This window comes from Sebastes fasciatus, chromosome 4 (assembly GCF_043250625.1).
Source record: "Sebastes fasciatus isolate fSebFas1 chromosome 4, fSebFas1.pri, whole genome shotgun sequence".
NCBI classification, from domain to species: domain Eukaryota; kingdom Metazoa; phylum Chordata; class Actinopteri; order Perciformes; family Sebastidae; genus Sebastes; species Sebastes fasciatus.
Window position 1 is genome coordinate 14,551,218 of NC_133798.1, and position 14,971 is coordinate 14,566,188.

The following is a 14,971-nucleotide window of genomic DNA, read 5'->3' on the forward strand; positions in this document are numbered from 1 at the left end:
TGTCTTTTCCTGAAAAAAATATTTTGATTGTGAATTACTCATTTTAAAAATTTTGGCAGGTCCAAAATTAATGTTTTGTTTATCTCTGTGGAAGATGTTTGACGTTTGGTTTCCACTTCTAGCAAGGCTTATGAGCCGATATTAAAATCACGTCGGTATCACGTGGTATATCTCTGGGTCGTCAGTTAGTGTGGAAAAAACAGATAAATGGCTGAGATTTATGGTAAGTGTCTGGCAATGACTTGTTGTGAAGTAAATGTAATGGAACAGGGGAGGGGGAATGAGACATCTAGTGGCTGAATGTCATCAAAAGCATCTTAAACAATCCAGTTTACCTGTTCATCACTAGATGCCTTGCCCATGAGCAGCGGGTCGGACCTATATGGTTATTTACCAATGCAAATAGAAGCTATGGTCTCTCTTGTAGCTCTTATTCACAGAACACATTTTAACATATCACAGTAGGAAAAGCACAGGTGTAAATAATAAAGTGAATGATGGCTGAATTCCATTTAGCTGCATTGTGCACGCTCGCTCTCTGTCACACTGTCATGGCTTAGAACAGAGCCATTGTTACGGCCCATTGCTGTTAGCAGCTACAGTCTTCCTTCTCACCATCTCCATTAACTCTTTTTGACACCCACAGTTGATGACACACTTCCATTACCACATTCATGACAGCATTGCAGCATGACTACACTGACCTATGCTCAGTCTGAGATGACCTAAGATCGGTCCGGCGAACTATGTCTACCTCTCACAAGGATACGAGCCACAGAGTGTTTTTCAGAGGGCCGGCTGGTGCCAGTGATGCGCTCTTTGGGAAAACGAGCCGGGCTCTGGTCAGGTGCTCGTCTGAGTTAACCAAGGTCACTTCCTGAAATCCATCCACCCGTCAATACTGAGCCATCCAGTGGTCGATATGTTCCCATTCTATCATCACAGTCGGTCGCTGCAGTGCATGAGAGAGGTCTGCGTCAGTTCGTCCTGTACTAATCTGAGAGATTTAGTCAATGAAAACATCTATACAATGTAACGCAATCTAGTAGCCCTCCATTAAATACTACCACTGTCAAACTTATTACATTCAAATTTAGGTGAGACTGGTTGTTGTTGATTAAGCTTGACAGGTTTTTTTTTGTTATGGATTCCGTATTATAAACCTTATTACACCTTACAGTATGATTGCAATGTATTACAATAGGCCTTTGTCAAAGCCCAGGTGTAACCTTGATAATGACCTTGTCCCAATGAGACACGTCAAGGAGCCACTATGAAGTCATTATCAATGTTATTAATTACACCTGTGCTCTTCCTGCTATGACATACATACAAATGAGAAAGTTCCTCCATGGTCACAGCAGAGATGCACAGCAAAGGTGATTTGATGTTTTTTATTGTAGCGACAACACGGTCTTTCAATTTCACTATAGACCGTTTCAACGGAATTGCATCGCAAAGCAGAAGTTGGGTCCATGTTTACTTCCTGCTTATGTCGTTCACATGCACTTCAACAGGAAATAAACAGGGACACATCTGAAATGTTTACAACTGTGACAACTAGGACGTGAAAGCGTCCATGACAGGACTTTCTGACTTGTCTTTGTAGAAAAGCACAGGTGTTACTAATGACATTAACGACGGCTGCGGCCCATTCAAGGTTCCATGTGAGCCATCGTTCATTTTATTATTTGCACCTTTTCCTACTCGAACGTGTCAAAATGTCTTCTGTGAAGAAGGTCTATATGACAATAAGTTATCTGTACATACACACATGAGCTTCAGTATTTGTATGAAGAGTGGCGTATAACCTGCTGACTCTGACACACACACACACACACACATTTAACACCTCAAGATTTTTTCTTTGTCTAAACTCTAATAAATAGATCCCAGTGGTTATCTATTTATCTTGATGTTGTAAGTATGATCTTTCAGTAGCTAGGCTGCATGGTGCTTAAGAGAAATGGAGCTCTATTTGGGGGGTGGGGGGTGAGAGTTGACATTATTTATTTATTTATCTATTCATTTTGGGGGGTATTTATAATAATAATAATAATAACAATAACAACAATAACAAAAATAAAAATAATAATCATAATAATAATCATAATAATAATAAACTATGTATTTGTTGTTGTTAATAATTTCCAATGCATATCTTTAAATGCATCCAATGCATAAAAAAAAATAAAAATCTAAATAAATATTCTGAGAACCCCCCCCAACCCCCCCCCCCACACACACACACACACACACCACACATACCTGTACATCAGCTGAGTGAGGTACTGGCTGCCCCGTGACTGATATGATTTATTCATAGCTGGCAGCGGTAACTCAAAAAGCCATTAGGAGGCATTAAAACGGAGATACCTCACATTACTCTCACATGAATAATAAATGTTTAATAGATGCAACAAAGAGCGTGTACGCATGTGTGTTTGTGTGTTTACATGAATTACACAGTAATTATGTCTTTTATGTCCTCATAAAACTAAAACTATGTTTTGATTGGAAGTGTTTGATTCCAAAATCCCACCAATATTATTAAAAAAGAAAAATGCTCAAGATGAGCACGGTACCTTGCTAAGTGTGAGATTATGATGATAATAAACTCACAGTTAGATATTATGTCTTTTCAAAAGTAAAACACAAGTGCAGTAATCTTAGTGGCTTCATGCACACAGGCACATTTGTGTGTTTGTGTGTGTGTGTGTGTGTGTGTGTGTGTGTGTGTTTGTGTCATAGACGTGTTTACTGTTAGCAGTCTGATCTCATCACTGATGGATTCATTTTCAGTTTCACAATGATGATCACATAATACAAGGTGATGATAATGGCCTCTCGCATGACTGGGTTTCATATTGTCGGCACCGCCAAGTCTGTGTCGATTCAGTGAGTATATAGCTAATGTGTGTGTGTGTGTGTGTGTGTTTGTTCTTGTGCTTGTGTCATTGCTGGCTCCGCACTGACGGCTGATGTCTTGGCATATGAGTCAGTCTCAGCCACATTACTCATGTCTGCAGACCTACCTGGCTCCAGCGCTCCCGTCCTAGAGAGGAAGCGAGAGGTGGAGAGAAGAAGGTTCAGCGTCGTAGTGAGAAACATGGGGGAAGCTGAGAAGAGATGCAACAGATTTAAGAAAGAAGGGAGAGAAGTGAAACCAGAAGGACTGGTAGACCAAAGGCACTGAGAAATCACAACTTGTTAGTTGTGATTTTCAGAAAAATGGAAGAAGTCAATGCACATCAAACCCATCCAACCACAGTAGTCTACAGAACAGTCAAAGCATCCTGTTTTAATGCAGTACATTTTTCATGCATAAAGTGATACATCCCCCCCCCCCCTCCTTTATTTTGTTTCAAGCAAATCAGACATGAAGTCATTTTGCCAGAAGCAACTCAACAGAAATAGCCTGCATGTGGCTCTGAGGTCATGGGCAAAGAGAGGAGGAATGATAACAGAGCGGCCGCCACAGACACGGTGTGTCAGCAGCAAACAGTCTGCTGTGTGTGAGATTCAGCCTTTGTCTTAACAACATGTAAGTCATCACGTCGTTGTGCTGGTTAAACCAGTTCTCCTCAAACACCAGACCTCAATATGGGCGAGTGTTTACAGTGGAAATGGATTTTTGTTTTCCAAATGGGTCTATTTTAAGGCAATATGGTATTTTGTGTTTATAACTTCTAAAGATTCAGGAGATATTCAAATCAACAGAAACACAAAATTGTGTCCCTGCTGTACTGTAGTACTGTACATTTAGTTTAAAAAAACATGTTGCCATTTTCACAAAACGATGTTTGATATTGGTGTGAGATAAACTGTTTGATTTGCTTTATCCACTCGTTAAAATATAAAACATTTTATATACAAAACAGTTTTTAAAAAAAAAATAAGTAGATACTTTATGGCCACAACATGTTGCTCCCTTACACACAGTGCTGGTACTTTACACAGATCTTTTGTTATATCATTCTATCATACAGTATATATAATATACAGTATGTCCCATGTAAAAGTTGATGGCCATATATTTCCAGAAAGAAAGACAAATCCCTGCATAGTTTACTAACTTTTAATTTCAATTATAATCTATTTTTGAGTTTGAAGCTTGAAAGAGGAAAGTATTTTACAACAAAATGTTTTGATAAATATACAAATATTTGCATTTTAATGGAAATGTTATTGAATTTGGCATAGTAAAAGTAACCGTCATATTACAAAAATGATTTATATTCATCTATGTAAAAAAATCCCTTTCACCTCAGGTACTGTACCTTATCGGAAGCAAAGTTTTACCCCCGATCCTCTAAAACTGAAAATAAGTTAATTGATTTAATGGAAAATTTGAATAAGTCACAATTGATAATCCCAATGGATTATCTTCAATTTAAGGCAGTAGGAAAAGGAAAGTATAAACATGAGTGCAATGCTAAAGTTTGAACTTTCCCAGAGGACCTAAACACTTAAAAAGGGGAAGTTACAGTTCTTAACGGCTTAGTCTTTAAATGGTTGTGCTGTTTGCAACCGGAGGGGAAACTATTACTGTAACACTTGCGCATTGTGTCAAAGCCAAACCTGCAGTGATTATAGTTTTCATACTGGCACAGATCATTCAGAGAGATGAGACGGTGTCTGACCCCGTGTCAGCAGAGCCACATCCACCTGAAGCACCGTCTTCTTCGGTGGTGGTCCGGGGATGTGGTTTTGGAGGTGCAGACGCTGAGATATGGGATATGCTGTGTGTTGCCGACTACAGTGGCAGGAATAGTGTGTGTGTGTGTGTGTGTGTGTGTGTGTGTGTGTGTGTGTGTGTGTTGACGCATTGATGGGGTTCGGACCTGGGCAGAGTGCTGATGGGGCTGATATTGGGAGAGAGAGAGAGAGAGAAAGAGAGTTGCAGTTTTTTCCACCATTAGAAAGACAGAGACAGATGTCAGCACCACCGGCTGCTTTAGTCAGCACTCTGAACATGCATACACACACACACACACACACACACACACACACACACACACACACACACACACACACACTGACAGTGAGGAGGGGGTGCCCCGCTGTTACATACAGCACACAGAGAGGAAATGAAGATACTTTCTCTCTTTTTTTCTCTTTCTCCATTCATTTAGTTTGGTTGCTGAAAACAGAAGCTAAGCGAAACCCGAGGACCGACGGACTGATGCACATTCAATCTGCCGCTCTTTGACTGGTGGAACAAAAGTATCGATCGCCTCTCACCTTCCTGTCAGGGGGGACAGGAAGCTGCTGAGTTTGACTGGGAGCCAGCAGTAGGTGGCAGCAGTCAGTTACACAACACCTGGCTGAGTAATCACAATGACTGACTGTCTGCTTTCTGGTGTCTGTGCACAAATCAAGCCACTTTACACTCCATCACCTCCATAGATAGAAATTAAAATTGAACCTCAAATCAACCCGATGGATCCCTGATTATCACTAAAACCCATTCCTGTGAGCACTTTTCTTGTTCTCCAAATCAAGGCTCCAGACAGCACAGTGTGCTCCTCTCTTTGTTTTCCACTGATTCGCCCGTCTAGACACCCCCTCTCGCCTTGCTGTAACACTGCGGTGTGTAATATGCAGGTGGCCATGACAACACTAACTGCATAAAGTTGGATTACCTGAGGCCTGCTGAGCCTCAGAGCCAGCCAGGGCTTCCTCCTCACCACAGGCCTCCCGCATACACACACACACACACACACACACACACACAGACACACTGCTGCAGAAAACGCACTAATGATCTGCCTGCCTTCATTTATTCAGCTCATTTCACTGCGGTGAGTTGTAATTCATGCTGAAATGAAGACGGACTCATGAATTGTGCTTATGACTGCACGAGGGCAGCAGCAGGAAGAGAATATTGGTCACATATGTTTGTTACGAAGGCTCTCGTTGGCCTGGCACAGAGGAGAGGGGAACTACCACAGGCCGCCTGGCCTCCCAGCCCACAGAGCTCCAGCTTTTACCCGCTTGCGTGAGAGATGGATGGGGATGAGAGAGAGGTTAGAGAGAGGGAGACAGACAGAGAGAGAAATAGTAGGACGAGTAGGCTGCCAGAATGCAGGGTTATATAAGGACAAGAGTTTTTTCCATGGAAAAAAAAGGGCAAGAAATGCTGTTTGGAGTCAGTCATCCTTGGTGACTCGTGGAAAAGAGTGGAATGCTGTGTGCTGACGCAACTTTCGAGCAGCGATCGTGTGTAATGAGTGTGTGCGATGAAAGGGTACGAAAAGGAGCAGCACGGAGAGAAGAAAGAGAGGACGAGAGAGCGGGCATGTTCTGTGAAAATATGCGTGTGAATGCACTTTGGATGTGTGTGCACATGTGTGCAAGTGGAAAAGCAGAGAGAGAAAGAGCCGTAGCATGCTGACGTAACAGTTCCTAACTGTTTCCATATAGGAGGCCTGAGACGAGGCGCCAGGCAGCCCCTCAGCGTGGATACGTCTGGTACCCATCAGCCGATGTGAGAGCGAGGATACACACTCAGACACATGCACGCTCGCTCGCACACACAACACACATTCATGCACACTCAAATGCGTCACACTTTCAGTGTTCAATTTAAATTAGCTTCACTGGCGCTAAACATGACCGTTCATTCATTTACATACACATAAATGCATATACGCATTTTCCATGTAGAAATACACACATGCATATGCATGCCACATCTATACACACACATACTGTTCAACAAGCAGCAAACAGTACATTCATACAAACATGCACATACATAAAGGTGATAAATTAAAGGAAAAAACAGCCTAAATGAGAACATGAATACAGATTGGAACTGGAACAATTAATTGCTTAATTGAATAGTTGATCAACAAAAACATTTCATTGGCAACTATTTTTGTAAATGATTAAAGGTGCTAAATTTGATATTCAGAGCATTAATATAGCAGTAAAAAACTATTGTCTATGTAAAGATATAGAGGAGTAATATCCACCTAAGCAGAAAATGAAGTCACTCTCCCTCTGTGTGTGTTGTAATCAGAGCTTCTCTGTGCTTTGTTGACATAGCCGGGCTGGCCGTGCAAGGTTTTAGTGCATGTGAGCTTGCCCCACTGGCTAGCTCACGGCCACCGCTCTGCACTGTTCTCATGCATCGGTTACAGCTAATAACACCGCCCCGACCGACGGCGTCGCCGCAGAAGCATAGCACCCACCCTCCAGTTCCACCCCAGGTTAACACTGTTAGCTTTGTCAGCACTTTCGCTGTTGTTTGCACTGTTAGCACCGTTAGCTGCTCCAATTCCCGTATTTAGCACCTTTAATTATTTTTATTGCAAAAATCAACACATTCTCACTTTCAACTCATCAAATACCGCCGCTTGGTCAGTGACTGACGCACGGGGTACCCTTTTTACGTTACTTTTGGATGGATCAGAGAAGGCGTGTCAATATATGCTCGTTACATGCATAGTGTTCTTTCAGAAGAAACTTCCGTTTTCACAGGAAGTTAGGTTTAGGCAACACAACCACTTAGTTAGGGTTAGGAAACTGTCGGGGTTGACGTTAACTTCATCAAAGTGACTAAAGTCTGACGTGCCAAAATAAGTCAATGTTACTTTTAGTTTCACATGGGAACGAACACTGGTCTCTATACTATACTATACTATACTATACTATACTATACTATACTATACTATATTATATCATATTATACTACGTCGCTTGCTCCGACTGTCATATAACGCCGTGGGTGGGTTTACATTGGAGTTAGTTGAAAGTCCGGTTCATCACATACTGTTGCTAAAGGGTGCCTCCGTGCGTCGGTTTCTGATGCCGAGGGGCACTGACCAAACGGCGGTATTTGATGAGTTGGGAGTGAGAACGGGTTGCAAAAATACTGAACGTTCTCTGGTTCCAGCTTCTCCAGTGTGATGATTTGCTGCTTTGCTCTGTTTTGTGTCATTGTACACAGAATATGTTTGGGATTTGGACTGCTGGTCAGACAATGCAGGACATTTGAAAGCATTTCCCAGGGCTTTAGGACTGAGTAAATAATCAGCACGTTGATCAATAATGAAAATAAGACACTTCACTGGCTGGATTTTCCTTTGTCACCCACCTGTATCTGAATCATTCACATACACACATACATACATGTGAACATCTCTTATGCATGTATAGAAATACACACGCAAATGTATGTTGTCAATAAAGAAGCAGTTAAGATATAAATGAGAACTAAACAAAAGTGATAACTGTGCAAAATTGCATCAGGAATCTATTTCAGGCCGCTGAAGGAGTTTACAGTACATTGGCAACAAGAAACCTGCAGAGAAGTGCAGACTTCAGCACAGCGGAGGGGAGACTGTCGACGGGCAGGTTACCCGAGATGCAGATCCATATAATACGAGCTGAGGGCACCTTGAAAAACACTCACACACACACACACACACACACCCACACAGAGAGGAAGCATATTGTGAAAGGATTATCCGTTATAATCCAGGTGATAAATACAGACAGCAACATGAAAAGTGAGAAAGTGGGATTTACTATGTATTCCATTACCGCACTGGTCTTGTGATGGGGAATTCCCATGATGGCAATAAAATAAAGACACACACACACGCACACGCACACGCACGCACACACACACACACACACACACACACACACACACACACACACACACACACACACACACACACACACACTGACGGAAGAGCAGAGGGACTCAGCTGGAGATGCTGATAATGCCATTACCTCTGCCTGTCTCCTATTGGATTCAGTGAAACACTCATTAAGACAGCATTGTGCCCACTGAAAAAGGCCAAGGGCCATCTGGTTTTGCATCCGTGTGTGTGTGTGTGTGTGTGTGTTTGCTCCATCTTCTCTGCTGCTTCTCCTCACCTCATTCGTCCCGTCCCAGAACAACACGCTGGTTGTTCTGGCTACATCGAACCAAACGGTGGGGCTTTGGGAGGGATGCTTTTGTTCGCGGAGAGATGTTGTTTTGATTGCACGAGGTGAAATCCCACCATGACATCATGAAACCAAAACTGCCTCTGTAGTCAAGCCCCCATTGAGGGGACTCGATGAATTGGTCCCCCCCCCCCCACACACACTGGATTTGGACGCTGTTTTTTTGTAACATCAGTGTACTCTGTGTCCTCTCGGGACAAATAGCTCTCTTTGTCTTTGTCTTTCTCACACACACCACCACCCCACCTCATTCTCTCATCCCCTGGAGGTAAGCACTGTTCAAACACATCACATCATTGACAAACACTGCACCCTCACCAGCCGCCCTCCCACTCCTGTGCTGTGCCCGCAGACAGTCAGGATAAGGAAGAGGTGTGTGGTTGATGTGAGAAGAGGAAGCAGAAGAATAATACCAGACAGACATTGAGTCAATCTGAGAGAAGACAGGGAACAACAGGGTGACGTTGTCGCTTCTCTATTCTCAGACACACACGTATCTATATATTCTTACATATGTCAAGATGTGCCTCTGGGTCTCTGTGGGACTGAATCACCGATGGAGGCACAGACCAGTCGCCAACCTGCACTGTACCTGCATATTTCTCCTGTTAGTAGTGAGCTAACACAGGAACCTTTGTATTTCTATTTTTTTACAATTCAGCTTCTGAGTCCTTATTAACAGCTAACATTCACTTCTGGATGTAGAACACTTTCAGGTTCAATAAAGCAACCAAGGAATCATACACACACATTTACAGTGATGTAAAGTAACTAAGTACATTTACTCAAGTACTGTACTTCAGTACAATTTTGAAATACTTGTATTTTATTTGAGTATTTCTATTTTCTGCTACTTCTACTGCACTACATCGCAGAGGTAGACATTGTACTTTTTACTCCACTACCTTTATTTGATACTTTTAGTAGTTACTTTGCTGATTCAGATGACAAATATGAAATATAATCAACAAATACATGATGAGGTGTTATTATGGATGAAGATAGCCTATTTATTGAAATTCCCAATAATAAAAATAAATATAAAGTAAGAAATGACTAAATGAGCTCCACATTTGCCAGCTGCAACATTAAAATGATGAACACATTAATTAATGCATCAATGATTATAATACAATAATATATATATATGTATATATATATATATATATGCATAATGAGTACTTTTACTTTTGTACTTTAAGTATATTTTGATGCTAATACTTTTATACTTTTATTTAAGTAAAAGATCTGAGTACTTCTTCCACCACTGCAAATTTATTAACTTGAGTAATTTTTTGCTACTTTGTACATGAACTTCACTACCTTTCAGAGGGTAATATTGTACTTTAGGGGAAATATGTGAAGTATTTGCTTTCTTGCAGAGATTTACACAAGAAGAGTGATATCAATCTTCTTGTCTAAATCTCTAGATTTGATATAGTAAATATAAAGCCAGCCAGCAGCAGGTTAGCTTAGCTTAGCTTAAAGACTGGAAACAGGTGGAAACAGCTAGCCTGGCTCTGTCCAGTCCAATATACAACATATAATGTGTTAATCAATTAGCTTTAGATGTGCTGGTGGGCAGATTTACAGACTTTTGGATGGAAAACGACAGAGCTAAGCTAGCTGTTTCCAGTTTTGAAGCTAAGCTAAACTAAGATAACCTTGTCCTGGCCGGTTGTAGCCTCATATTTAAGTACATTTAGTTGATCATACTTTTATACTTTTACTACAAAGTATGATTTTCAGAGATTTACTTGCGAGTACGAATATTTTTACGTAGCAGTATCGCTACTTTTACTGTTAACATTTGTGTTGAATTGTCTTCCAATCTTATTATAAGGAATAATTTGATGTGAACTTCATAATATGGCAAGCATGCCTTTGTATAAAGTTATTTTGAACACATCTATTAAATAATTCACGATCCCATCGGCATTTAGAAGCATGCGGCACAGTCTGGAAAAAAAAAAAAAAATCAATGAAGCTGTGTTTTGTGGTTGGAGTGGAGTTGGTTAAACACAAAATCAATAGCAAGTCTCCAGGACTCGTATAGGATGTCGTAATGTGTTGTTCGTCTGTTCGGTGGGATTCCCTTCCCGACCCCGTTCAGCCCCCATGCAAGCACACAAGAAGAAGAAGAAGAAGAAGCAGAGAGGAGTTTGTATTTTGTCATGTCTGTATTTTTGTCTCATTTTCACAAAACATGTACAGGGGAAGGAAAAGCCTTTCAATAGAACCTGAGGTATTTTTGCGTCAAGCAGCCTAAGGTATCAGGATTTTCTTTTAAAAACTCATCTAAAGTCATCAGTGTTCTTAGATGAGTTGCTATTTACACAACATAGTAATAATAATAATAATAATAATAATAATAATATTTCGATAACAACAATTTTAGCAAATGGGACAGCCTGCATCATCTTTGTTACATGTCATAAATAATTCTAACAACATTTCTTAAAAATATAGGGAGGAGGGTGAGGAGAGGAGAGGTTGCTTAAGCCTCTATCTGAACTTACTGTAGCTGCAGCAGCCCAAGGTCAAAGGTCAGAGATCACCAGAGAGAAAAGCTAATCAAGGGTCAAAGGAAAAATAAACACATTTTACATTATAAATAAATAACCATCTCGCACCAGGAGAGCAACGTTTTCATTTCTTTCACCTCAAGAATATGAAGATCCGCTTTTTTTTCCTTTCTGTTTTGTTGCGCTGTTTTGAATCAAAGCTTTGGAAAATAAGAAATAAGAGCAAAAAAAAGACAGAAAGAGAGAAAGAGAGAGAGAGAGAGAGAGAGAAGGAGAAAGCGAGGGAGCTTTACGGACATGCATTGTGCTGATGTACCAGCAGCTGTGTACCCTGTGCCGGGCTTGGCTCACTGAAAGATCCCCTGAGAATGAACAAAAGGGTGTGTAGGGCCACCTATGCTTTACATGTGTGAGAATATGTGTAAGTGCGTACAGTATAGGACGTGTGTGTGTGTGTGTTGGTTTCAACTTTGGTGATGATGATGTCAAACTGGTTGGTGCTGGCTCGGAGAGGACACTTAGTGCGAGTCTATAGATCTCAAACTTGTGAAAGAGCGTGCGTTTGATGCATATCGTTGTTGTTATGCGAGAACTCGTGACACTGGCGGAAAATGTTTTTACCATGTATGAGCAAGGTATGTCCTCCTCTGCTGCACACTGTCAAACAAAAAATGTAGTTAACGCTTGAGCCCTCGATTGTGATAAATCCATGAATATACACTACAGAGATCCAGTTCCAGTGGGATGTCTGTATCATCCTCCAAATCTCGTTGCCACGTGTGTGAGGGGGTTAACTGAACTGGGTTATCAGAAAGCAGAAAAAAGTGCATTTCAAAGTCATACATCACTCTCCCCAAAGAAGGAACAGCACATATTGCTTGCTTGAATTTGTTGAATGTGTGTATTTGTTTTTTGAGTGTGTGTTCATAAATACCATACAGCAAATAATAATAATAATAATTCAACAAAAGAAAAAAAGAAATAAATCCACAAAACATTATATTATTTCTCATTACCAGAATGAACCAATACAATAAATTAAAACTATAACTGAACAAAAAAAGTCCATTAGAAGTCCATTAAAATTGCTATATATATTCATATTGTATATATAGTATTTGTCTGTCTGTAGTCAGCCTTTCTGGTGCATGCTCAGTGGTGACCATAGATGGTGACTGGGAGCAATGGGAGGGGTTGTGGGGGGGGGGGGGTTTATAAAGGAGCTGAAGGGCCGTTATAGCGAACCCTCGCCACCATCCCGAAATCTCAGTCCCCATCACGCTGTTAACACTGGAAACAAGGGAGTCAGGAAAGACACGCTGTGCTTTAAGGGTTGGGGGGACACTGCCCGTTGCTACGAGTCTTCAAAAGTTTTTTCAGCAACAAACTGCTGAGGATCCTTCATTGTTCGGATACAGTACCGCCGTTAGATCAAGTCCTTGGGTTTCCTCTGCCTTGTGCTGTGGTGATGGTGAGGAGACGGTGCTGTTAAGGAGTCTGTTGTTGTTGTTGTCTGATGTTGTTATGCAGAGTCTGTAGCAGGCAGAGACACTGGGAAGAGAGGGGGGGGGCGGACGTAGCCGTGCGAGGTTGTGAGGCTTTCTGACACTGGGGCGAAGCTTTGGGAGGAAACATGGGGCTTGGTTCAAAATCACAAGCTATACACCCACTGAAGCACACTACATCTGACCGCAGGCGAGAGTTTTGTGTCCCAACTCTGTCAAAATAGGGATATTCTATATAGTGAGGATGCAACATGACACTTGTCCTGGGTCGTTTCTTTTTAATCTGTGACAGAGCTCAGAAAAATGAAGAGTTTCAGTACCTACAGTCCCCCCCTGTACCCCACCCTCCCCCAGACTTTTATTCAGATTTGTATGAGAGTTCAGGATGGCTAAGCACCACGTCACAGACTCTGTCTCTCCGGTGCGAATGCTAGTTCGCTTGCTAACCTTTTTCACATTAACTCTCAGCTTGTGTATCTATTTGTCCTTCTCTCAGTTGGAGTCTTTAACACTGTCTTTGAGGGGAGCACGAAAAAAAACGCTTATTCTTCTCCCCGTCATATGTCCTCTTGCACTCCCTCTAACCAGGTCCATTTTTGCCCCCAAGGGACATCCCTGATCATGTCCATTATCTGTCAGGATACCTCGATGATCTCCATGCTCCCAGAGAAGCTCGACTGCTTCCCGATCTTCCCCAGCTCTTCTCGGGATCGCGTCTCGGAGATGCCCTCCTCAAACTCCATCTGACAGCTGCGCCGCTTGAACTGCTTCTCTGACGCGGGCCCGCTGTTGTTCGCGCTGTTGGACAGGGTCACTGTGGAGGACGACGACGATGTGGAGTCCCGGTGGTCTCTCTGTGTCTGCGGCGCCGAGGACTTCTCCCTCTGGGATTTGTCTCGTAACCGCACGCCTTCGCTGCAGCCAAACGCCAGGTACGCCGAGCTGCTTCCGAACCTCACCGACGACTCCTCTCCTCCTCCGTCCCGTCCTCCTCCCAGCTCCATCTCTCCCTCGCCGCCCTCCACTGCCCCAAAGTGCCAGGGGGCGTCTGTGGTGGGGGTGACTGGAGTGACGGGAGTGGTGGCCTGGACGGTGTCTCTGTGTTTGGTCCACATGGCCTCAGAGCCCACGGTGGGCTGGGAGGGTAGCGACAGGAGCAGGGAGCCCTTTAGGTTCTCGTCCGGGCTGGGGCTCTTGTGGTCCAGCGACAAACTGAGGGACTGTGGAGGTTGGTGCGGTTGGGAGTGGACTGGGGAGCTGCCGGAGCAATGCTTGGGTTTCCTCCTGGGCCTGGATGAGGAAGAACCAGACCTGTGGACCCCTTCACTTCCTCTGAGCCCCAAACCTCCGATGCTGCCCCCGCTGCCTGGTGAGGGGAACGGTGAGTCCCCGGAGCTGGGGCTGTCTAGGACGGGAGACTGGGAGCAGACACCGTTGGAGGTGCCCGTTCCCGGGCTGTCAAGCTTGAACAGCTTGGGGACGTCTTCAGAGTGTGTGGGCACCAGGCTGGGGCAGGTGCTGGGACTGTTAGGGGAGTAGACCGACTTAATGTCCAGGGAGAAGGAGCGTTTAAGCCGGTTAGTGTCCATGATCCTCTCCGCGGAAAGGTGCAGGCCGTTGAAGCCTTGCTGGAGGGAGGTGGGTGACGGCAGCTTGGGTTCTGGCGGGATGTGTGGATCTGCTACAGACGAGTCATAGTTGCTGTGGTGGCCGTTCATCTCACTTTGCTTAGTGCTGTTTTCTGAGATCTTGTCATCAGAGGTTGAAGTCAAAGCTTGCAGGATATGCAGTTCCTTCTCAAACTCCAGAAGCTGACCCAGGAAGTTGAAGTTGGGGGATATGGACGGTCTTCGGTCCTTTACAAACCTGTAAGGAGGAAAAGAGTTGGAACATATTAGTCACAGGAAAACAGTTTTAAAGCGGCAGTAGGCAAAATGTTTTGGGGCAAAAATTCCATAATAACCTTTCAGCAAA

At 43.0% G+C, this 14,971-nt stretch overlaps 1 protein-coding gene across 5 annotated transcripts in view; it reads right to left on the reverse strand.

Annotated features, from left to right (window-relative positions):
• Positions 1 to 11,128: 11,128 nt before the first annotated feature.
• Positions 11,129 to 14,971, reverse strand: part of dusp8a (dual specificity phosphatase 8a) — a 48,939-nt gene continuing 45,096 nt past the window's right edge. For 3 of the 5 annotated variants that reach the window (XM_074632198.1, XM_074632199.1, XM_074632200.1), the window contains exon 7: positions 11,129 to 14,863. In XM_074632198.1, coding sequence (XP_074488299.1) covers positions 13,633 to 14,863 — 1,231 coding nt within the window. In that variant the 3' untranslated portion in view covers positions 11,129 to 13,632. The remainder of the gene's footprint in view (positions 14,864 to 14,971) is intronic. The other 2 variants (XM_074632203.1, XM_074632201.1) reach the window with 2 other exon arrangements.